This window comes from Muscardinus avellanarius, assembly GCF_963383645.1.
Source record: "Muscardinus avellanarius genome assembly, chromosome: 3".
In the NCBI taxonomy this organism is placed as follows: Eukaryota; Metazoa; Chordata; class Mammalia; order Rodentia; family Gliridae; genus Muscardinus; species Muscardinus avellanarius.
Window position 1 is genome coordinate 38,286,490 of NC_137788.1, and position 24,526 is coordinate 38,311,015.

Consider the following 24,526-nt stretch of genomic DNA (forward strand, 5'->3'; position numbering starts at 1 on the left):
CAATACCACACACACACACACACACACACACACACACACATACACACACAGTTGATTAAATTCTGCTATCAATTATATGACAACGATTCAGGGCCAGGTGGCCGGGCGTGGTGGCGCACGCTTGTAATACCAGCATTTGGGAGGCTGAGACCGGAGGATTGCGGTTCGCAGACAGCCTCAGCTACTTAGTGAGGCCTTCCGCAACTTAGTGAGACCCTGTTTAAAAATAAATAAAAAGCCGGGCGTGGTGGCGCACGCTTGTAATCCCCACGCTTGGGAGGCTGAGACAGGAGGATCGCACGGGTTCGAAGCCAGCCTCAGCTACTTAGTGAGGCTCTCAGCAACTTAGTGAGACCCTGTTTCCAAGTAAAATATAAAAAAGGTCTGGGGGTATAGCCCGGAGGTAGAAAGCCTCTGGGTTCCACCCCTAGTACCACCAAAAAAATAAATGAAAATAAAATAGAGAATAAAAAATAGGGCAGAGGGTGTAGCTCGGAGGTCAAATGCCCCTGGGTTCCATCCCCAGACCCACCAAAATAAATAAATAAATGAATGAATAAACGGTGTATTTGTCCTGTCCCTTTGTCTTTCGCTCTTTCTGCGTCTTGACCACCATGAGGTGAGTAGCTTCCTCCACCACAAGCCTGCACCACTGTGAAGTCTCGCCTCACTACAGGGCTGAAAGTAAGTAGGCCAAGCATGGACTCAGAAGCCAGGTGCCAAAGCAGTCTCTCGTCCTGTGAGGGGACTGCACCCAGGAGCGCTCTGCCTCCGAGCTACACTCCCAGTCCTGGTCCTGTGTTTTATTCTTTATTTTGAAGCTGGGTCCCACTAAGCTACAGAGGGTTTCACTAAGTTGCTGAGGCTGGCTGCGAACCTGTGATCCTCCTGTCTCAGCCTCTCAAGTACTGGGATTGCAAGCATGCACCAGCACACCCAGATATCCTCAGACCTTTTTAAAATTAAGTTTAATTTAACTTAAAATTTTATACTGGGAATTGAACCTAGAGGCATTCTACCTCCAAGCTACACCCCCAGCCTAATTTTTTTTATTTCTTACTTGGAAACAGGGTCTCCCTAGGTTGCTGAGGGTCTTGCTAAATTGCTGAGGCTGACTTTGAACCTGTGATCCTCTGGTCTCAGGCTCCTAAGTATTGGGATTACAAGTGTGCACCAGCATACCCAGCTTCCTCCGGTCTCAGCCTCCCAAGTGTGGGGATTACAAGCATGCGCCCCCATGCCTGGCCACACCCAGCTTTATTTTTTTTTTTTTATCTTTTGGGTCTGGGGATGGAACCCAGAGGCATTCAACCTTCAAGCTACACCCTCTGCCCAATTTTTTATTCTTTATCTTGAAACAGGGTCTCACTGAGTTGCAGAGGGCCTCACTAAGTAGCTGATGCTGTCCACGAACTATGATCCTCAGGTCTCAGCCTCCCAAATGCTGAGATTACAAGCGTGCGCCACCACGCCCAGCTCCAGCTTTTATTTTGAAACAAGGGCTTGCTATGTTTCCTCAGGTCTTTTGTCACAGCAGCAGGGAGCTAACAGAAGCACCAGAGTCAGCTGAAATGAGTTCATATAGAATATATTTTACTCTTTAAAAATAAAACTTTCAGAAGAGCTAACATCTATATATACTACAAAAATAAACATCTTCATATAAATAATTTATGTGGGAGGAGGTGGGCAGGGATTCAAAGCGCCTGCTGGGGTCGCTGGGTGGTGAGAGGTGGGACCAGAGTGTGTTCAAGGGTCCTCAGGCTGGGTCTGCTGGGCCACAGCCAGGGATGGCAGGAGGGAACAGGCTACGCTGCAGCCTCGCGCACCAGCCTTCCTTCCCACCAGCCACAGGGCCTGGCTGTTGGGTCTGGGTGTCTGGGAGGTGCAGACAGCACCAGCAGGGCCCTCCGGGGCTCTGTCCTGCACCCCCCACCGCTTCCCAGTGACTTCCAGTGGCCCAAGCAGGTCTCTGCACTTCGGCTGCTTCCTCACTCAGTGGCTGGACACGCTCCCCTGGGACTGGGGCTGCTGGAACTGCTGGCAGCCGGGGTGGCAGCAGGGGACCACGTGGGCTCAGCAGAGGCTGGGTGGACGTAGGCTCCAGGTAGGGGGGGTGGGTGGAGGGCCACAGTCATGGAGGTAGTCACTCTGGCAAAGCTCTGGGGCAGTGTGGTGGACACGCCCCACTTGAGCCCGCCTCCTCGGGGAGCTCCTGAGCTCAGCACCTGTGGGCTCTCCTTGTACATCTGCACCACCTGTGGGAGGAGCCAGGGCCATGAGTCCAGGGACCACAGGGCTGCAGTGCCCCTCAGCCCCTCCCTGGGCCCCCCAGGATTGTTGGTAAGCCGGGTCCTTGTTGGCCTCTGGTAAGTTAGGAGAGCTCCCAGTGACAAGACATGGAGGCAGGGCCAAGCCCTGCACCTTGGTCCAGGCCCTAAAAGGCTGAGGCGTCCCATGAAGAAGCCAGGAAGGAGAAGGGCAGGAGCTGGGGCGGGGAGGATGCCGCCACTCCACTCCCACCTGTGGCACCTGTTGGGAGGCCATTTAGTAACGGGCCTGTCCCTTCCAGTGCTTGTCCCCACCCTTCCCCCAGGTGCGGTCACCTCCGGCGGGGGGCCCAGGATGGACAGCAGCACGGGCAGCAGCACGAGTCCGTGGAGAAGGCCCAGGAGCGTGAGCACGGTCAGCACCACGAAGAAGTACCTGTGGGGCGGGAGTCAGCCGCAGGCCGGGGCGGGCAGCCCTGGCCCCTCCCAGCCCGCCCTCCGCACCTGATGATGAAGTCAAAGTTGGAGCCTGCAAGCATGAGCAGACCCAGCAACGTGGACACGGCCCCATCGGTCACCGGCGCGAACGTGTGCTCCAGGGCACGGGCGGCCCGCAGGTTCCGGCTGCCCTGGGAGGTCAGGAAGCCCTGGGGGAACAGAGTGGTCCTGGAGTCCTCCTCTGCCAAGCATGGCCAACATGTTCATGACCCCAGCGGCCTCTTATGTGCTCAGGGTTACCCCCCATGGCTCAGGGAAGGCATTGTGAACTGGGTTCATGAGAATGGTCTGCAGGAGTCCACTTAGGTAACACTGTATAGACACAAGAGTGGGTTTTTTTGTTTTTGTTTTTGTTTTTTTTTTTTTGCGAGTCTGGGGATGTAACCCAGGGTCATTCTACCTCCGAGCTACACCCCCAGCCCTATTTTTTATTCTTTATTTTGAAACAGGGTCTCACTGAGTTACAAAGGGCCAGATCCTCCTGTCTCAGCCTCCCAAATGCTGGGATTACAAGCGTCACCACCACGCCTGGCTTTTATTTTGAAATGGGATCTCGCTAGGTTGATGAGCCTGGCTAAATAGCTGAGGCTGTCCTTGAACCTGAGATCTTCTGTTTCAGCTTCCCAAGTACTGGGATTACAATGTTAGCCACCATGCCTGGCTATTTATTTTTTACTTATTTATTTTTTGTGTGGTATTGAAGATTGAACCCAGGGGTGTTCTACCTCTGAGTGATACCTCCAGCCCTATTTTTATTATGTATTCCTTTTTTTATTCCTCTTTTTGTTTTTATTTATTTATTTATTTATTTTGTGGTACTGAGGTTGGATCCCAGGGGCATTCTACCTCTGAGCTACACCCCTAGCCCTATTTTTTAAAATTCTTTATTATTTATTTATTATTTATTAATTTAGTGGTACTAGGGATGGAACCCTTCTACTTCCGGGCTACACTCCCAGACCTATTTTATATTCTTTTTATTTTTATATTTTTATATTTTATTTTATATTTATTTTTTTATATTATTTTCTTTCTTTCTTTCTTTTTTTTTTTTTTTGGTGGTACTGGGGTTCCTGGAAGCCCTTCTACCTCTGGGCTACACTCCCAGACCTATTTTATATTTTTGAAACAGGGTCTCTTACGCCAGCGCGGCTGGCCTTGAACCTGCGCGATCCTCCTGTCTCCGCCTCCCAAGCGCGGGGATTACAAGGGTGCGCCACCACGCCCGGCTCTTTTCATTTTTTTAAATAGGGTCTTGCTCACCAGGCATGGTAGCGCATGCTTGTAATCCCCGTGCTTGGGAGGCAGAGACAGGAGGATCACGCTGATTTGAAGCCAGCCGTGTTGGCTTAAGAGACCCTGTTTCCAAATAAAAATATTTTAAAAATGGGTCTGGGAGTGTACCCCGAAGGTAGAAGGGCTTCCAGGAACCCCAGTACCACCAAAAAAAGGAAAAAAATATATATATATATACATATATATATATATATATATATATATATATATATATATATATATATGCCTGGGAAAGCTGGGCGTGGTGGCACATGCTTGTAATCCCCGCGCTTGGGAGGCTGAGACAGGAGGATCATGCAGGTTCGAAGCCAGCCTCAGCTACTTAGTGAGGCTCTCAGCAACTTAGTGAAACCCTGTTTCCAAATAAAATATAAAATGGGTCTGGGAGTATAGCCTGGAAGTAGAAAGCCTCTGGGTTCCACCCCCAGTACCACCAAAAAAAAAAAAAAAAAATAGGTCTGGGAGTGTAGCCGGAGGTAGAAGGGTTTCCAGGAACTCCAGTACCACTAAATAAATAAATAAATAAATAAATAAATAAATAAATAAATAAAGTCTTGCTAAGTAGCTGAGGCAGTCCACAAACTGTGATCCTCTGGTCTCCACCTCCTCAATGCTGGGATTACAAGCATGTGCCACTATGCCTGGCCTTTATTCTTTATTTTGAAACAGGGTCTCACTGAGTTGCAAAGGACCTCACTGAGTAGCTGAGACTTGTCAGCAAACTCTGATCCTCTGGTCTCAGCTTCCTGAATTCTGGGATTAAAGTGTGTTCCACCACGCCTGTCTTTCTCCTCCTCCTCCTCCTCCTCCTCCTCCTCCTCCTCCTCCTCCTCCTTCTTTTTCTATTTTTCTTTTTTTTTTTTTTTTTGCAGTTCTGGGGATGGAACCCAGAGAAATTCTACCTCTGAGCTACACTCGCCCCCTATTTTTATTCTTTATTTTGAAACAGGGTCTCACTGAGTTGCAAAGAGCCTCACTAAGTAGCTGAGGCTGTCCGCAAACTGCGATCCCATTTTCAGCCTCCCGAATGCTGGGATCACAAGTGTGCACCCCCATGTCTGGCTTATTCTTCATTCTTTAAAAGGGTCTCACTAAATTGTGGAGGGCTTCACTAAGCAGCTGAGGCTGGCCGTGAACCTGCGATCCTCCTGTCTCGGTTTCCCAGGTACTGGGATCACAAGCGCCACCGCACTTGGCTTAGTTTTCCACTTTTCATTCTGCCCTGACCCATTCCAGACAGGTTTTTTCCCCCTCTCTTCTACTGAAGGGGCTACTTATTTGCTTGTTTGCTTATTATCTTTCCCTACACTCTAGAATATAAGCTCCTGTGAAGAAAAGACTGTAGAATGATCACATCCCCAGTTTCTCCACCGCCCTTAGCACACAGAAGGTGCGTCAACCATATTTGTGGAATACTGAGTCATCGGGCCCACCCCTCTCCCAGTGTCTGTGCTCACCAGGGCCACGTGGACCGTGAACTCCACACCGATGCCCACAGAGGCCACGAGGATCACCACTGGAATGGCACTCAGCTTGATGCCCAGGAAACCCATGATACCGAAGAGCTCCACTGTCATCATTGCGAGGACCAGCACCTGAGGAGGGCAGGGCTCAGCCAGGGCTCCTAGCGGCAGGCAGGCGGGCTGGAAGGGCAGGGAGAGGGTCACTGCACACTCACTATGAGGCCGGCCGTCCAGGGGTTGAGCAGCAGCAGGGCACAGACGAGGAAGGAGCAGAGCAGCAGGATGCAGACGGCCAACAGGAAGCAGCGCCGCAGGCCCAGGTACTGCTCCCAGAAGAGGAAGGGGGAGCCGCTGGGGTAGGCGCGCACCCCCGCCTGGCCGGCCTCCGCGCAGGCTGCTCGGGCCCCCTCGATGGCCTCCACGAAGTCTGCCGTCTTCTGGAGGCCACGCAGCAGGAAGGGGAACTGGGCAAACTCCAGGGGTTGGGCTGCTGGGACTGGGAAGGAGAGAGGGGCAGGGGAGGGACGGTGAGCACAGGGGACAGCGCGCGGAGGGGACAGGGCCGGGGCTCCAGGCCAGCTCTCCCTGGACTCACTGCGAAGGTTCTCCCCGGTGGTGTCGTACTTGTTGTGCAGCCACTCAGGAGGTGGGGGGTAGAAGTTGGCCTGTGAAGCTGCCAGACCCAGGGGGTCCCTGCTCACCCACACAGTGAGCCCCACATAGAAGAGTTCGGGTGGAATCAGGCCCTCCTCGTCCACCAGCCTTCTCGTGGTCAGCTGTGGGGGTAGAGATAGCTGAAGGCCTGGGCCCCGAGGTCTGGAGCCCTCTGCTCTCCCTGGCCATTCTAGCCCCCCCCAACCTGGCTGAAATCCAGAGGCTGCTGGGTATTGCCAGTCTGGATGAGCAGCTTGTAGGCCAGGGCCCCATCCTCAGAGCCATTGCGGTAGGAGTGGTGGGTAATGCGCCCAGAAGCCCAGTCCTGGTCAAATGCAGCCTGGATTCCTGGGGGAGAGCAGGGCAGGGACCGTGAGCCTGTGCCCAGGGGGGCTTCTCTGCCCTCCCTGCCAGGCTCCTGCCTCTCACCCTGTAGCCAGTTGCGGTAATAGTGCAGCCAGGTGCGGGGCGCCTGGGTGGCAGGTGGGGGCAGCACGGCCTTGAGGGAGCTGAAGCGCTGGTGCAGATCAAAGAGGGCACGTTGGGAGTGAGCGTAGTCAAAGCCACCCTGGGTCACCAGCGCCACCTCATACAGGGAGAAGTACCTGAGCTGGGCGCTCAGGAAGGCATGTTCCTTGGTGCCCCGCGGCACTACATCCGTCAGGGCCAGCCCATCCTGCACCAAGGTGGTTCCGTAGAGGCTCAGGCCCAGAAGAGCCCCAAAGAACACCAGCACCATGGCCTGTGGGAAATGGCAGCTAAGCCAGAGGCTGGGGGCTGCCCTCCAGCCCTCAGGTGTGCAGCTCAGCCCTCTGCCCTTCTTGGGGCGCAGTCACGGAGTCCCCACCCCACCCAGTCTTGCCTTGGTGTGTGTCTGGAGCAGCAAGGGTGCAAACTGGTAGCGGGCAAAATGGCTGAGATTCCAGCGGGTGCAGGCTGGGGACCTGCGGGCTGCCTTCGGCCTTGTCCCTTCCTCTGGGCCCAGAAGGTCCCGGGTGGACCCTCCGGGACGGAAGAGCTCAGAGCCCAGTGGGTCAGAAGGGGGAGGCGCCAGCTGGGCTTGAGGAGGCAGGATGGTGACCACGTGCTGGCTGCTGGTTTCGCAGTGGGTGAAAGCTTGCACCGTGGTGGTCAGGTGGGCGATGCCCACCGGCCCTGTCCTGGCCCCCAGCTCCTGGGGGAGAATCTGAATCACTCGAGCAGAACAGGGGCTGGAAGAGGCAGAAGAGCAGATGACAGGTCCGCGCCTTGGCTGCCGGTGAGGGAGGCAGCTGGTGGCTCTAGGGAGGAGGGTGCGCGCATGTGGCGGTACCTGGAGAAGCAGCAGAGCACGTCTAGGCGCTGGCGGTGGCGGCGGCGCAGGTCCAGGCTGAGGATGGCTGGGAAGACAAGCATCACGGCGGCAAAGTTGCAGCCCACCACCACGGCAGCCTAGGGCGGACAGAAGGGCATGGCTGGTGAAGCCGCTTCTGGCTCCTCCTGTGCCCCGGCCCACCCGCTGCAACCGCTGCCGTGTTCCCGAGGCCTCACCTGCAGGGAGAAGGCCCTCAGTGCAGGGATGGGAACCAGGGCAGCCATGAAGAAGGCGACCATGTTGTTGATGGACGTGAGAGCCACACTGGTACCCGTGCGCTGCAGACACTCGCCCATGCGCTCCTGGCAGGACAGAGCAGGGACATGCCCTCATGTCATGGGGGGGTGCCTGTGGGGCCATAACACCCCCATGGCTAACATTTGAGTACCATGTATGTGTGATGTGATGTCCTCTGTACTCACTCAAGACACCCTCAGCAAAAGCACTATTATTATTATTATTTGCAGTACTAGGGATGGAATCCAGGGGCATTGTACCTCTGAGCTACACCCCCAGCCCTATTTTTTTTTTTTTTTCAGTACTGGGGATGGAACCCAGGAGCATTGTACCTCTATGCTACATCTCCAGCCCTATTTCTTAGTTTCTTTATTTATTTTTTATTTTTTGGTGGTATTGGGGGTGGAACCCAGAGTTTTTTTTTTTTTTTTTTTTTTTTTTTTACCTCTGGGCTATACTCCCAGACTACTTTATATTTTATTTGAAAACAGGGTCTCACTAAGTTGCTGAGAGCCTCACTAAGTAGCTAAGGATGGCTTCGAACCTGTGTGATCCTCCTGTCTCAGCCTCCCAAGTGCTGGGATTACAAGCATGCGCCACCACACCCGGCTAGTCTCTTTATTTTTGAAACAGGGTCTCACTGAGTTGCAAAGGGCCTCACTAAGTAGCTGAAGCTGTCTGTGAACCACAATCTTCCTGTCTCAGCCTCCCAAATGCTAGGATTACAAGCATGCACCACCATGCCCGGCTTCACAAGCACTATCATCCCCATTCACAAATGGGGAGACTGGGTCACAATGAGGTTAATTAGCAACCCAACCTCACAGGAACCACTATGCTGAACTACCTCAGATGAGCCCAAGCCAGAGGATGGGGTCTCACCTGTAGAGGGGTGCCGGGTGGAGCCTCTGTGAAGGCATGTGCCAGCAGGAATATGTCATCCACGCCGATGCCCAGTGCCAAGAAGGGCAGCACCTGGGGGCAGAAGGCGGGAAGCTGGAGGAACTATGCATCCTGGCGATGCCTCCCGAGTCCCGCCTGCATCCTGGCATACCTGAGTAGTGGCGGCATTGAAGGTGATGCCAAGCAGGGAGCAGAGTCCAAGGCCTGAGGCCACTGCCAGGGCCACCAGCAGCACCCCAGCAAGGCCCACGGCACCCTGGGACTGGGCACAGTCCCACCGTAGCATCGTCACACAGGCATAGGCCAGCTGGAAGGAGAAAGGGCACAGCTTCAGACGGGGCTCTGAGGGTGGCTGGATGGAGGTGGGGAGGTGCCGGGGCAGGACGCACCATCAGCAGGTAACCTCCCACCACGCGGGCTGCGCTGACTTCGGAGAACGCGTGCAGGATGTCGTCCAGGGTGGTGGAGGAGAAGGCGTGGACCCGCTGCGTTGTGTTCTCAGGCAGGGCCTCCTGGGCCACCTGGAGGGGCAGGCGGGTGTGAGATGTAGAGCGTGAGGCCCCACGGCCCCGCCCCATCCTCGCCTACACTCACCTGCACGAAGCGCCGCTGCCAGGCCTGCAGCACCATGCTGGCCTGCTCCTCGCTCCAGCCGATGTCGTGGGTCTGGTAGTCACCCCGGAAGTGCTCGTACAGCTGGCGGGGACTCATCAGCAGGAAGGTGCTCTGCAGGGCCTCTGCCCTGGTGGGGCATGCGGGGACTAGGAGTCAGGGCTGGCCCAAAGAGCCAGGGCGGGCTCATCAAAATCCCCTCGCCAATGCCCGGGAGGCCCACCTAACCTCAGCAGCTGTCCGCGGGGGTCTCTGGTCATGCCTCCCAGCAGCAATTCCTCCTGCCAGTGCATGAATTTGTGGGAGAAGCCGTGGCAGCCCCCGCTCAGCTCCCGGGCCACATTGGGAGCCTGGAGGGAAACCACGGACAGGTTTAATACTCAAGGCACTGGCGGTGGGTAACTGTCCCCGGGGTTGTTCCTCCAGGAACCATGCCTGCTGCAGGCCTCAGCAGGTCTTTAGGGAAGTTAACTATTCTCTCAAGCCTCTACTCTGAAACATGGAATGGCTGAAGTGTCCTGCAGACAGGAGGCCACGAGAGGGAGCAGAGGCCTGGAAATAGGCTGCTGGTCGGAGAAGGCAAAACTATGGTGGGTTTGGAAAAGGCAGCAGACCCGCTATAGATAAACTTGGTAAACTAGGTATGAGATTCATGGTTAGCTACTATGTTCTTAGTTTCCTTGTACAAACGACTTTGATGAAGTCTAGCCTGGGGTGGGGGGTAAAAGATGAAAAAAGAAAAAGGAGCAGGGCATGGTGGCACATCCTGTAATCCCAATACTTGGGAGGCTGAGACAGGAGGATCATAGGTTCAAGAAAAGAGCCAGCAACTTAGTGAGGCTCTCAGCAGAAAAAAGACCCTGTTTCTTTTTGTTTTCTTCTTTTTGCAGTACTGGGGATTGAACCCAGGGGCATTCTACCTCCAAACTATACCCCCAGCTCTATTTTATTTTTTACTTTGAAACAGGATCTCACTAAGTTGTGGAGGGTCTAAGTAGCTGAGGCTGGCCTCAATCTTGTGATTCTCCTGTCTCAGCCCCCAAAGTATTGTGATTACAAGTATGTGCCACCATGCCCTGCTTAAGACCCTGTTTCAATAAAAAAAAGAATAAAATAAGGTTGGGTATGTAGCTCAGAGGTAGAAACCTTTAGATTCAATCCCTTTTATCATCCAAAAAATAATAAAAGGAAAAAAGAGTTCATATAACACTTAGAGGTCTCTCTCTCTCTCTCTCTCTCTCTCTCTCTCTCTCTCTCTCTCTCTCTCTCTCTCTCTCTCTCTCTCTCTCTCTCTCTCCTTCCTTCCTTCCTTTATTGAGGACTGAATCTAGGAGAAATTCTACCTCTGAGCTATACTCCTAGTCTTATTTATTTATTTATTGAAGTACTGGGGATTAAACCCAGTGGCATTCCTGGGCTATACCCCCTGCCCTACTTTTTATTCTTTATTCTGAAACAGAGTCTCACTGAGTTGCAAAGGGCCTCACTAAGTAGCTGAGGCTGTCCTCGAACAGCTATCCTCCTGTCTCAGCCTCCTGAATGCTGGGATTACAAGCATGTGCAACTATGCCTGGCTTATTTATTTATTTATTTATTTATTTTAGTACTGAGGATGGAACCCAGGGGTATTCTACCTCTGAGTGACACCCCCAGCCCCCTATTTTTGTGTGTGTGGGTCTAGGGATGGAACCCAGGGGCATTCGACCTCTGAGTTATACCCCTGTCCTATTTATTTTTTATTTTATTTTATTTTTTGTGGTACTGGGGATGGTACCCAGAGACATTCTACCTCCTGCCCTATTTTATATTCTTTATTTTGAAACAGGGTCTCACTGAGTTGCAAAGGGCCTCACTAAGTAGCTGAGGCTGTCTGTGAACCGTGGTCCTCCTGTCTCAGCCTCCCAAAAGCTGGAAGCATGCACCACCATGCCTGACTCTTTTATTTACTTTGAAACAGGGTCTCACTAAATTGTGGAGACTGGCCTTGAATCTGTGATCCTCTTGCCTCAGCCTCCCAAGTACTAGGATTACACAGGTGTGCGCCACCACACCCGGCTTGGTTTCTTAGGAGAAATGAACGGGAATGGAACAGTCTTGGGGTTTAGCACATGGGGCGATGGGGCAATGTCCAGGAAACTGGGGGCAAAGCACAGTCGGTCCTCTTGCAGAACAGAGACACACAGGAGGGGAGAGGGAAGCAAACCAGCTGGCCTCTGGCAGACCTGGCTGGGACTCACCTGCCTGCTGTGGTGGTTGGGGGCACTAGGTGGGCAGTGGAGGTCATTAGGGTCCAGACAGGGCCGCCCCACATAGGCCTGGCCCACTTGTGCCTTGTCCAGCAGCTCCCGAAAGCCCTCGAGGGAGGCAAAGGGGCCCAGTTCCTCTAGCAGCTGCTCTGGGTCCAGGTTGGTCCACTGGATATCGGGGCGGCCCCTGGGGTAAGTCGGCGGTTAGTGAGGATCGGAGGTCAGTACCCACCCTCCGAACTGCTACTGTGGGTCCTGCAGCACCCTCGCCTCGCCTGTGCTCCTCTGTCTTCCACAGGGAGACAGAGCAAGGCTCAGCTCCTCAGCGCTACCAGGCTGCGATATCCCATCGGGCTGAGCTGTGATAGAGCTGAGAAGCTGAGATGGACATCAGGACAGATGTGCTTAATACAAGAAAAAGGCCCATGCAAGGCCCACCGTGTCCACACCAAGCTGGATACATTTGCTTCTAATGTATAACTAGCCAGATTTCTTTCTGGCCCAGGCAACAGCTTAACTGAGACCTAGCTAATTCTTCCAGTAAAGTCTCTTTCTGGGGGTCTTTTTTTTTTCTTCTCCTTTGCTGAGATTTTACAGACCTTCGTGTTGTCTTGTCAAAATGAGGCAGGTCTTCCTTTTGCTTAGTGGTGGAGGGAGGGGGGATATGACGCCTCGGGCAGCCGTGCTCTGGCAGCCAGGGTGGTCTGCCTCCTCTTTGCACCCACCCTCCCATGGGCCGGGGAAGTCCCTGGCGGGAGATGAGGGGACCAGGAGCAGCTGCGCAGGGCACTCACGGCAAGTAGGCAGAGCCCCCTTGGAGTTTGGCTCCCTCCCAGAAGCAGTCAAGCGGGGTGAGGATCACACACGGAAACAGCTTCTCAATCATCTGCCGGGAAAACCCCAGGCCACATCAGTCCTGGCTCCGGACTCTCTTGCCCACATCCTCTGGAGTCCTCCCCAGGCATGGTCCCTGTCCCGGCCATGTCCCCGTGCCCGCGCTGGCATCTCTTGGGGCTTTCCCACTCTGCAGAAACGGGCCAGCCTCAGCCCAGTCCACTCACCCGCTCGATCATTCCATTTTCAATAAGGGGAACTCCTGACTTGTAGCAGATTTTATTCAAATCCCAGGACCTGCAATAGTCAGGGGCCCAGGCAATCAGCAGAAGAGGGAAGTCCCCACCCCAGAGCTGCCGCAGTGGCTCCTCAAGCCCAAGCCGCCAGGACTCAAGGACTCACTTTCCGTAGAGTGATACTTGCACCCTGCTGGCGGTGAGGGCTGCCTGCAGGTGGAGGCCCAGGGCCTCAGCAGTGAGCACGTTCTCCCCCTCCCGGCGTGCCGTCTGAATCAGCATCTGGGAGGTGTACGCAGCCTCCTCCCCCAGCTTCTCCTTGGTATAGCGCAGCTCCTGGCTCACCCGACTGCCCACTGCCAGAGCAAAGGGAGAAAGCTGGGGAGTGGGGCCTAGCCTCGGAGGGCTCCAGGGACAGCAGGAGACGGCCTGCTGAAAGGCCTCTGCCTTCTTCCAGGGCTGACTCCCAAGCTCCTGCCCTCTTCTTGGGGTCTAGAGTCCTGCTAGGGAGGCAGACTTGGCTGCACGGCTCTATGGATCTCTCGTGTGGTCTAGGGTTCAAGCAGGAATCCTTGGCTGGGTTTGGGGCAAAAACTTAAAAATGAGAAGGAGCAAGTTGGGTGTGGTGGCGCACGCTTGTAATTCCAGCGCTTGAGAGGCTGAGACAGGAGGATCGCACAGGTTCAAAGCCAGCCTCAGCTACTTAGTGAGGCTCAGTAACTTAGTGAGACCCTGTTTCCAAATAAAGTATAAAATAGGGCTGGGAGAGTAGCCTGGAAGTAGAAAGCCCCGGGTTCCATCTCTAGTACCTGCCCCCCCAACACAGTAGGAGCATGAGCTGGACATGGTTATAGGGATGAGTCTGATCCTCCTCCTCCTCCTCCTCCTCCTTCTTCTTTTTGGTGGTACTGGGGTTCCTGGAAGCCCTTCTACCTCCAGGCTACACTCCCAGACCTATTTTTACATTTTTTTATTTGGAAACAGGGTCTCCTAAGTTAACGCGTGCGGCTGGCTTCAAACCTGCGCGATCCTCCTGTCTCTGCCTCCCAAGCGCGGGGATTACAAGCGTGCGCCACCACGCCCGGCCTTTCTTCTTTTACATGTGTATATGCTACTGGGAATTGAAATCAGGAACAGTCTACTTCTCAGCTACTCCCTCAGCCCTATTTTATTTTGTTATGAAATTGGGTCTCACTAGGTTGCTGAGAGCCTTCATATGTTGCTAAGGCTGTTTCTTGAACCTGTGATCCTCCTGACTCAGCCTCCCAGCTAGTGGGATTACAGGTGTGCACTCCACACCTGGATAGGGCTGGTTCTTAGTTCATGCTGCCCTGGGTGGTGACTGACACCTACACGGCCCAAGTTTTAAAAATGTTTACAGGACTGCAGATTGAACCCACTGAGTTATATCTCCAGCCTTCTTTTGTTCTATTTTTTTTTTTTTTTTTTTGGTACTGGAGATTGATCCCAAGGGCATTCTGCCTCTGAGCTACACCCCTAGCCTTTTTTTTTTTATACTTTATTTGGAAACAGGTCTCACTAAGTTGCTGAGAGCCTCGCTAAGTAACTGAGGCTGCCTTTGAACCTGTGGGATCCTCCTGTCTCAGACTCCCAAGTGCAGGGATTACAAGCGTGTGCCACCACACCTGGCAAGACAACCAGATTTTTATTTATTTATTTATTTATTTTTTTTTTTTGCGGTATTGGGGATTGAACTCAAATCATTCTACCTCTGAGCTATACCCCTAGCCCTATTTTTTATTCTTTATTTTGAAACAGTCTCACTGAGTTGCAGAGGGCCTCACTAAGTAGCTGAGGCTGGCTGTGCACCGCGATCCTCCGGTCTCAGCCTCCCCAGCGCGGGGGTCACAAGCGTGGCTGCCACGCCCGGCTCCTCCACCCCTTTTGGAACATCAATGAGAAATAGTCCCCACAGTTACTAGGTCTAGCATTTAGACCTGCAAGGAAGGGCAACAGGCATTAGGTAGGGCTTGAATTTGAATTTTTTCACTAAAGAATAATTTTTTGTAAAGAAGAAAAAAAGAGCAATGAAGCCAAGCAAGGTGGTACACATCCTGTAATCACAGCGGTTGGGAGCTGAGACAGGAGGATTACAGGATCAAGGCCAGCCTCAGGAACTTAGAGAGATACTGTTTTACAATTAAAAAAAAAAAAAAACTGAGCTGAGGGTGTGGCTCAGAGTTAGAACGCCTCTGGGTTCAATCCCCAATAACATTAAATAAGTCAATAAGTAAATAAATTAATAAGAAAAGCAATTAGGTCAGATCATTCGGGCATAGAATGTGTGCTCCAGGACTTTTATTTGATTCTGGAGACTTCACAGAACCTGGTAGAAACTGAAAGAAGGGAAGCCGGGCGTGGTGGTTCACACTTGTAATCCCTGCGCTGGGGAGGCTGGGGAGGCTGGGACAAGAGGATCGCACAGGTTCTAAGCCAGCCTCAGCTACTTAGTGAGGCTCTCAGCAACCTAGTGAGACCCTGTTTCCAAATAAAATATAAAAATAGGTCTGGGAGTATAGCCCAAAGGTAGAAAGCTTCTGGGTTCCACCCCCAGTACCACAAAAACAAAAAAAAACAAAAACAAAAAAACCTGAATGAAGGGCTCTCGGCAGGGGACTGACTGGGCAGATGTACGACACGCCACAGGGGGCGGTGTAGAAGCACATTTGAGGGGAGCCCTGCTGACCTCTTACCTTCCCGGCTCCTACCTAGGACTGATCTCATTGGACAAGTCCTGAAAGGCCCAAGAGCAAGGACAGCTGGGCTCCTCCCAGCACCAGAGGCGAGACTTGATTAGTCTAAGAAAACGATCACAGGGTCCCTTTGCCTTTGCAAAGTGAAGGATTTAGCCGTAAGAGGCATCCAGGTCTTGTAAGAGGCCAACCAGGAAACCAGCTGGGAGGCTTCTGGTAATTTTTTCCTTATTTTATTTATTTATTTTATTATTTTTGCAGTACTGGGGAATGGAACCCAGGGGCATTCTACCTCTGAGTTATACTCCCAGCCCTATTTAATTATTTTTGAAACAGGGTCTCACTAAGTTACAGAAGGCCTTAGTAAGTAGCTGAGGCTGTCCCCAAACCCGGATCCTCGGTCTCAGCCTCCCAAATGCTGGGATTCCAAGCGTGCACCATGTCCCTTTGCCTTTTAGCTTTAAAGCTGCTCAGGGCTGGGGTATATATAACTCAGCGATAGAAAGCTTGCCTAGCTTGGCCAAGGCCCTGCGTTCAATTCCCAACACTGAAAAAAAAAAGTAAATTCATCAGGAAAGACATGTAAGTTGCTTTCCAAATCTCAAAGCTGGAGAAAACCTTGAACTCTGGCTCAGAACTCTGAAAAGCAATGCCCTGCTTTTCCCTTTGCTTGCTTGCTTGCTTGCTTTCTTTCTTTCTTTCTTTCTTTCTTTCCTTCTCCTTTCCTTTTTTTTTTTTTTTTCAGTACTAGGTATGGAACCCAGGGGCATTTTACCTCCGAGCTATATCCCCAGCTCTCTTTTTTATTTTTTACTTTGAAAGAGTCTCACTGATTTGCAGAGGCCCTCACTACGTAGCTGAGGCTGTTCGCAAAATGTGATCCTCACATTTGTAATACTAGCATTCGGGAGGCCGAGGCCAGAGGTTCGCAGACAGCCTCAGCTGCTTAGTGAGGCCCTCTGCAACTCAGTGAGACCCGGTTTCAAAATAAAGAATAAACGCCGGGCGTGGTAGCACACGCTTGTAATCCCCACGCCTGGGAGGCGGAGACAGGAGGATCGTGCAGGTTTGAAGCCTGCCTTGCTAGCTTAAGAGACCCTGTTTCCAAATAAAAAGTATAAAATAGGTCTGGGAGTGTAGCCTGGAGGTAGAAGGGTTTCCAGGAACCCCAGTACCACAAAATAAATAAATAAATAAATAAATAAATAAATAAATGAATAAAAAATAGGGCAGGGGGTGTAGCTCGGAGGTCGAATGCCCCTGGGTTCCATCCCCAGACCCGCAAAAAACAAAACACAAACAAACAAAAAAACAAAAAACGTGATCCTCCTATCTCAGCCTCCCAAATGCTGGGATTACAAGCGTGCACCACCACGCCTGGCTTCCCCCTGCTTTCTATATTAGATAAATGGAAGAAAACAGAAAGAGCATAGTGGTGCATGCCTGTAATCTCAGTACTTGCGAGGCCGAAACAGGAGGATGAGAGGTTGAGGCCAGCCTCAGCAATTTAGGGAGACTCAGCAACTTAGCAAGACCCTGTTTCCAAATAAGACTGAGGGTGTATCTTAGAAGTAGCTGTATCTCCAGTAACACACACACACACAAACAAAAGTACTCTTCCGTTCTCACTTTGATCAGTTCCTTGCTGCCTGGGGCATTGAAAGAGAAGCCTCAACCATAGAGAGCTCAACTACAGCTCTACAGAGAAAAGTTCACATCAACACCATTGCTTTTGCCCAGCCTGGTGGCACACACCTGCAATCCCAGTTCTTGGGAGGGAGGATCGCAGGTTCCCAGGCAGCCTCAGCAACTTAGCAAGCCTCTCAGCAACCTAGAGAGACCCCGTTTCAAACTAAAAAGTAAAATAGCACTGGGGGTGTAGCTCAGAGGTAGAAGGCCCTGGGTTCCATCCCTAGCACCTCTCCCTCACACAATCACTGTTTTTACCTCACCCCCAGCCAAGGTAGGACAGAGTGACAGTCTAAAAATAAAAGGGGAAAAAGCCAAGAAATTGGCTTCCATCCTCTTTTAACCTCCTCCCCCAAACACCAGAAAAAAACTTCTGTCCAGCCCTTTCTGTGCTGGAGGGCAGAAGAGACGGTGGGGAAACATGGGTTCAAGTAATGTTGTTTATTTATTTATAATTTTATAAATTTTTAAAGCTAATTTGTAAAATTATAAAAATTAATCATAACACTATTTATTTATTTATTTATTGTGCTGGGGATTAAACCCAGGGGCAGTCTATCTCTGAGCTAAATACCTGGACCTATTTTATTTATTTATTTTTTATCTTCATTTTTTTTTTTTTTTTTTTGTGGTGCTAGGATTGAACCCAGGGCCATTCTACCTTTGAGCTACACCCCCAACCTGATTTGTATTCTTTACTTTGAAACAGAGTCTTACTAAGTTGCAGAGGGCCTCACTAAGTAGCTGAAGCTGGCTGTGAAACTATGATCCCCCCATCTCAGCCTCCCACAAACTGGGATTACAAGGGTGCGCCACCATGCCTGGCTTTATTTATTTATTTATTTATTTATTTATTTATTTATTTATTTTATTTATTTGTGGGTCTGGGGATGGAACCGAGGGGCCTTGGACCTCTGAGCTACACCCCCTTCCCTATTTTTTTTTAATCTTTATTTTGAAACAGGGTCTCACTAACTTGCGGAGGGCCTCACTATGTAGCTGAGGCTGTCCAGGAACCGCAATCCTCCTGTCTCAGCCTCCCAAATGCTGGGATTATAAGTGTGTGCCACCACACCTGGCTGGCCCTCCATAACTTAATGAGATCCTGTTTCAAAAAGAAAATAAATAGACTTCATGAGCTATATTCTATCCTTATTTATTTTAAGTTATTGTGGTACTGGGGATTGAACCCAGGAGTATTCTATCTTTGAGTTAGATCCCCAACCCTATTTTTTTTTTTTTTTTTTGGTGGGTCTGGGGATGGAACCCAGGGGCATTTGACCTCCAAGCCACACCCCCTGCCCTATATATATATTTTTATTCTTAATTTTGAAACAGAGTCTCACTGGGTGTGGTGGCACATGCTTGTAATCCCAGCGCTTGGGAGGCTGAGACAGGAGGATCACACAGGTTCAAGCCATCCTCAGCTACTTAGTGAGGCTCTCAGCAACTTAGTGAAACTGTGTTTCCAAATAAAGTATAAAATAGCAGGGTGTGGTGGCCCATGTTTGTAATCCCCAAATTTTGGAGGCTGAGACAGGAGGATCACATGGGTTCGAAGCCAGCCTCAGCTACTTAGTGAGGCTTTCAGCAACTTAGTGAGACCCTGTTTCCAAATAAAATATAAAAGAGGTCTGGGAGTATAGCCCAGAGGTAGAAAGCCTCTGGGTTCCATCCCCAGTACCACCAAAAAAAAAAAAAAAAAAAAACCCACCAAAAAAAAAACAAAGTATAAAATAGGTTTGGGAGTATAGCCCAAAGGTTAGAAAAGCCCCCTGGGTCCCATCTCTCGTACCAAAAAAAAAAAAAAAAAAAAAAAAAGAAAGAAAGAAAAAAAAGAAAAGAAAGAAAGATGACCTCAAACAGCATCTCACTAATTTAAGCATGCTGGCCTTGAACCTGTGATCCTTCTGCCTCAGTCTCCTGAAACACTGGGATCATAGGTGAGAGCCACTGCACGAGTTTAAATGAGAAAGTCTGGGGGATGGGGAAATTCAGGGGAAGGAGGCTGCCTCAGTTGTGGCAGGAAATTTAAAAGTCATCTGGGACCACCCAGGCAGCAGCGCTGTGGGTGGGGGTATGTGCTTGTGCATGTATGCGCATGTGTGTCCTGGGGCTGGGGGCAGGCAGGCAGGCAGGCAGGAACATCTGCTCTGAACCCCAGGGCTGGCCTAGAGTGAGTGCAGGAGAGTCTGCAGAGGACTGGGGTAGGGTGGGGATGGGGTTGTGGAAGCCCAACAGGCAGGCAGGCAGGCAGGCTCCAAGAAACATCTGCTCTGGATAATAGGACTTGCCAGCATTTGAATAACTCAAGGGTGTGAGACTCCAACCTGGGCCCAGGGATGGGGGAAGTCTGAGAGCCCACAAATGCAAGCTTCCCAGGGAAGGACAGAGCAGAATTTGACTCTGTCAAAGGGTTGCCACTAAGCCTGGTGCCACTAAGCCCGGCGTGGGGGTGCACCCTTGTAATCCCAGTACTTGGGAGGCTGAGACAGGAGGATTGCAGGTTCGCAACCAGCCTCAGCTACTTAGTGAGACCCTCAGAAGCTTAGTGAGACCCTGTTTCAAAACAAAGAATAAAAAATAGGGCTGGGGGTATAACTTAGAGGTCGAATGCCCCTGGGTTCTATCCTCAGATCCAGAAAAAAAAAAGGGGGAGGGGTTGCTGCATGAAACCAATCCCCAGGAAAGAAGAGTTATGCTGACATTATTCATAAAAAGTCATTTTTACCCAATGCTTCCATTAGAAGTGAGGATTTGCTCTCATATGACCTTGAAGTACAGTCTGTGCTGCTTTCCCCCTGCATGTTTGCAGGGGGCTGCATGCATGAGCCTGCTTCTGCAGTCTGCCTGCTTTCCTTCATTTTTGAGACAGGGTCTCACTAGGTTCTCCAGGCTGGCCTTGAATTCCTGGGCTTCAGCAATCCTTTTGCTCAGCATCCTGAGTAGCTGGAATTATAGTCTTAACTTTTCTGATTTTCTTGGTCAGAAGTGACCTCTTCCTGTTGTCTGCTGTTGTTGGTTGTTGTTTGGATTTTTTTTTTTTCCCATTAGGAATTGAACTCAGGAGCGGTCTACCTCTGAGCTACCTCCCCAGCCCTTTTCTTACTTTTTGTTTTGAAACAGGGTCTTGCTACATTGCTGAGAGTCTCACTACTTGCTAAGACTATTCTCAAAACTGCAATCCTCCTGTCTTAGCATCCCAAGCAATGGATTGCAGGCATGTGCCACCACATCTGGCTCTAGCCCTTTTTGTTTTGTATTTTGAGACAGGGTCTCAGTAGGTTTCCCAGGCTGGCCTTGAACTTGTTATCCTCCTGCTTCAGCCTCCGGAGTCACTGGGATTATAGGCATGCACTTCTCTACCTTCGTTTACACAGCATGATCATATTCTGTTTTGTGTTATATTGTAGTTATCCCAGGATATATTTTACTTTCCTTGCTAGTGAAAGATGGGCATTGTTTTAGTTGCCTTTATAGACCCTACTGTACTATAAAAAATACGCATAGAAAGTTGGCAATAAATGCTAAATAAACACACATAATCACAGATAAATACTCTGTATAGCTATTCAGAGGATGCTACCACCTGTATTGTCCATTCGTAGGTATGATAGGAGGGCTCTATCATGTCCAGGTACACAGGCTTTGGCCAGCAGGTGGCCCTTCTGACCCTTGGCCGGCTTGCTAGGGCTCCGTGGTCGCCTCCTCACCCTGGCCTTGTCTCCAGCTCAGCATACCCAGGCAGCTATGGCCAGTGTCTGTAACTTACCTTCTACCCAGAGCTGTTCCAAGTCTGTCTCAATAATGGCCACACGAAGACCCAGTGCCAGGGCTCCAAAGGCCAACAGTCCCAGGAAGAGCACTTTGCCACAGTGTCTCTGGATCCCGCAGCCCAGAGAGAAGAGCAGGCCCTGGAAGTAAGCGCGAAGCCAGAGTGGAGCCCTCCGGCTCCCAGGTAGGATCTGGGGTGAAGAGAGAGAGGGCCGCCTAGCAATGCAGGCCCTCTTCCCTTCTCCCCTCCACACCCCCGCTGCCAAGCCCGAGCATCTTGACTTCTGGAGGCAGGACAGCACCCAAACTTGGAAGAAGACTTAACTCCATTCCCTCTGGCCTCCCACAGCACACACCCCAGGAAGGCACAGCCCCCGGTTCCTGAGAATAGAATGTATACATCACACACCTGCGGCCAGGTGGACAGACACACTCACTCTCACAGTTTAGCTTGCACGGCCTTGCTAGTTCTCATCTGTCTCCAAGGACACAGGGCATTTAAAGACATCACACCCCGCCGAGGCCGGAGCGACGGACCTGGCCCCACTCTTCTTGGGTTTTCCCTCCACTCACCTGGGGCGCCGACTCAGCTGGGGGGGTGTAGCTCGGGGGCAGCTCTCCGAGGGGCGGCTGCTGAGCCATGCTGGCGGGGATGGGGGGCGCGGACGCCCCCAACCAGCGTTATCTAGGCGCTCCCATGGGCGGGCCTGGGCCCGTGTCTCGCGGCCCGCGAGGGCTCGGGCAGGGTGCGGCTGGGCGAGGCCGGGCGGGCGGCGGGGGGCGGGGGGGGGGCGCTGCAGACCCGGCCGCGACGCCCTCGCTGCTCCCGGCGGCTCTGTGGCCGGGAGGCGGCCGGAGCCCCAGAAAAAGGGAGCGGGCCGGGCGTCGCCCTCCCATTGGCTGAGCCGCAGCAAATTAGCGGAGCGGAGCGCGGGTCGCTGCTAGGTAACGGCATCGCGGGGGCGGGCAGGAGACCACCCAGGCAGGGCCACCCCAGCCCGCCGCCCGCCCGCGGCGCCCTCGGGGGAGGGGTCCCGGAGGAACGTCTGCTGGCCCGGCCAGGGCTACACTTTCTTCCCGACCCAGCCAACCCCCCCAGACCTCTCCTCCGGCCCCCACTCTGGCGCCCTCGAGTCCGCTCCCTCCGCAGAGGCCGGAGGCATTTCTCCAAGTGCAGGTCCGAGGTTAGCTCCCGCGCCCAAGGCCCTGCGCGATCCCGCAGCCCTGGATTCCTGTGGCCTCGCACACCCCGCGGCCCTTCCCGCCCTGAGGAGCCGCCTGTAATTTCCTAGACACTCCGAGCGCGTTGTTTCCTTTGTACGCGTTGTGGTCCTTTTGTCTTGGAGGATAATCAAAACTGAATTTAAGCCAGACCCCCTCCCCTTGAAGCTCTCCTGGATTCAGGGCTCCCTCCTGGCAGATGCGTCCTTTGCGTCCTTGTGACACTCAGTTCATCCACGGGTTACCGCATTTAAGGTGAAGTAATTCATCTGCTGTACTTGAAAGGATGCTTTCCTCATTAGACAACAAGTAGGTGCTCAACAATTGTTGAATGAATCGAGAGTAAAGAAACCAGGGTGTCCGAGACTGGAAACAGGGAAGGAGTTTTCCTCTGTCCTATCCAAGTGTGACTGATAAAATCCCGATGGCAGAGTAGGGTGAACATATATAAAGTTTGGGAAAGAAAACCAATCTGTAGCTCATTCAATCTTACAATGAGTTCATTATTCTAAAATAACTACAATATCTCTGGCCAACATCTTTGTTGTCTTTCAGACTTCTTTATCATTACATCATAAACATTTCATGTTACCACATAGTCTTTGTATCAATCATATACAGGATGTCCTGAGGACAGAGTCCCAGAAGAATCCGACCTTTGGAAAGATTTGGGTTGTTTGTGTTAAAAAGTATGAACATTTTTATGGTTCTGCTACACACTCCCAATCTGCTTTTTGAAAACTTGTGTGAGCCGGGCGTGATGGTGCATGTTTATAATCCCAGTATTGGGGAGGCTAAGACAGGAGGATTGAAGATTTTAGGCCAGACCCACAATTTAGGGAGACCCTATTTCAAAATAAAATAATAAAATAGGGTTGGGGTTGCAGCTCAGAGGTAGAATGCCCCTGTGCTCCATCCTCAGTACCACACACACACACAAAAAAAAAAAAAAAAAAAAAAAAAGAAAGAAAGAAAGAAAGAGAAAGAGAAAAAGAAAAAGAAAAAGAAAACTTGTGTGGATTATAACATCTCCAGGGTCTGAGTTCTAGGGAAAGCTTTAGGTTGATGGGGTGAACACCTAACAAGCCTTCCACTTCCATTTGTCCACATATCCAACAGAATGTGGAGAAACTGCCAGGCATGGTGGCACACACTTGTAATCCCAGCATCTGGGAGGCTGAGACAGGAGGGTTGCAAGGTACATGCGAGGTAGCCTATATGCATAGTGCTTTCTGAACCCTCCCTGTCATAGAGGAATGAACCCTACTGTGCACCCCCAGCAAGGTTCCGGAGCTGGAAACAGCCTCTAAACTAGGCTGTAGGCCCCAACTTCTCACTCTTGGGGCTGTAGCTAAAGACAGAATGGCCTGGAGCCAGCACTGACACCATTAGGGCTGTGAGTAGGACTGCTTTCCCTTAGGCAGGTCTTGAGCTCTTCTTTCTTACTAATTCTGCAAGACAGAAGGCCCATGGACAAATGGGACCCGGGACTTGCTCTGTTCCACCACAGGTGCGCCGTGAGCAATAGTGGCAAAGTTCAGCTTTTTTTTTGGGGGGGGGGGTCTGGGGATGGAACCCAGGGGCATTCGGCCTCTGAGCTACACCCCCTACCCTACTTTTTATTCTTTATTTTGAAACAGGGTCTCACTGAGTTGCAAAAAGCTTCTCTAAGTAGCTGAGTCTGTCCACAAACCGCGATCCTCCTCCAGTCTCAGCCTCCCGAATGCTGGCTAAAGTCCAGCATTTTTATGGATGCTTCCAAGGAATGGCTTGCCTACTGAGAAAACTTCTTGCCAGAGCCAGAGCAGTGGCCCATGTTTGTAATCCTTGTACCTGGGAGGCCGAGACAGGGGGATTGCAAATTTAAGGCTGGCCGCAGCAATTCAAGTGAGTCTCTTGGCAATTTAGTGAGACTCTGTTTCAAAATGAAAGAAAGAAGTGTGTGTGGGGGGGATTGAGTATAGCTCAGAGATAAGAGTGCCCCTAGATTCTATCTTAGTACCACAAAAAAGAAAAGAGAAACAAAATTTTCCTGAGTGCAGCCGAGCTTAACCAGAGCTGCAGCCGGAGACCTTGGGAAATGAACAGGAAGGGAGAAGAGCGTCCTCTTCTCTGCATGCTGGGGGTGAGGGCTTGCTTCCCTGCCACCCCCTGGGTGAGGGTGTGTGTTTTGGGCCCAAACCAGAGCCAGTCTCTGAAGAATAACCCAGTAGAAAATCAATCTAATTAAATTCATTACTATTATTAATTTTTTCCTTTGTGGAACTGGGGACTGAACCCAGGAGCATTCTACCTCTGAGCTACACCTCCAGCCCAATTTCTAATTCTTTTGTGTGTGTGTGTGTGTGTGTGTGTGTGTGTGTGTGTGTGTGTGTGTGTAGTACTGGGGCCTTCTTCCTCTGGGCTGCACTCCCAGATCTATTTTATATTTTATTTGGAAACAGGGTCTCACTAAGTTGCTGAGAGCCTCACTAAGTAGCTGAGGCTGGCTTTGACCCTGTGTGATCCTCCTGTCTCAGCCTCCC

At 51.4% G+C, this 24,526-nt stretch overlaps 1 protein-coding gene across 1 annotated transcript; it reads right to left on the reverse strand.

The window, feature by feature from the left end:
• Positions 1–1,991: 1,991 nt before the first annotated feature.
• Positions 1,992–21,422, reverse strand: PTCH2 (patched 2; the record flags this gene model as incomplete). Its single annotated transcript, XM_080692208.1, has 22 exons — positions 1,992–2,258; positions 2,607–2,706; positions 2,775–2,917; positions 5,522–5,659; positions 5,743–6,023; positions 6,123–6,303; positions 6,387–6,529; positions 6,611–6,923; positions 7,044–7,392; positions 7,494–7,612; positions 7,712–7,837; positions 8,655–8,747; positions 8,827–8,982; positions 9,065–9,196; positions 9,270–9,412; positions 9,511–9,637; positions 11,525–11,720; positions 12,328–12,419; positions 12,595–12,664; positions 12,770–12,959; positions 20,779–20,971; positions 21,354–21,422. 22 exons carry the CDS (start codon positions 21,420–21,422, stop codon positions 1,992–1,994), a joined length of 3,621 nt encoding a protein of 1,206 aa, XP_080548334.1.
• Positions 21,423–24,526: the final 3,104 nt, after the last annotated feature.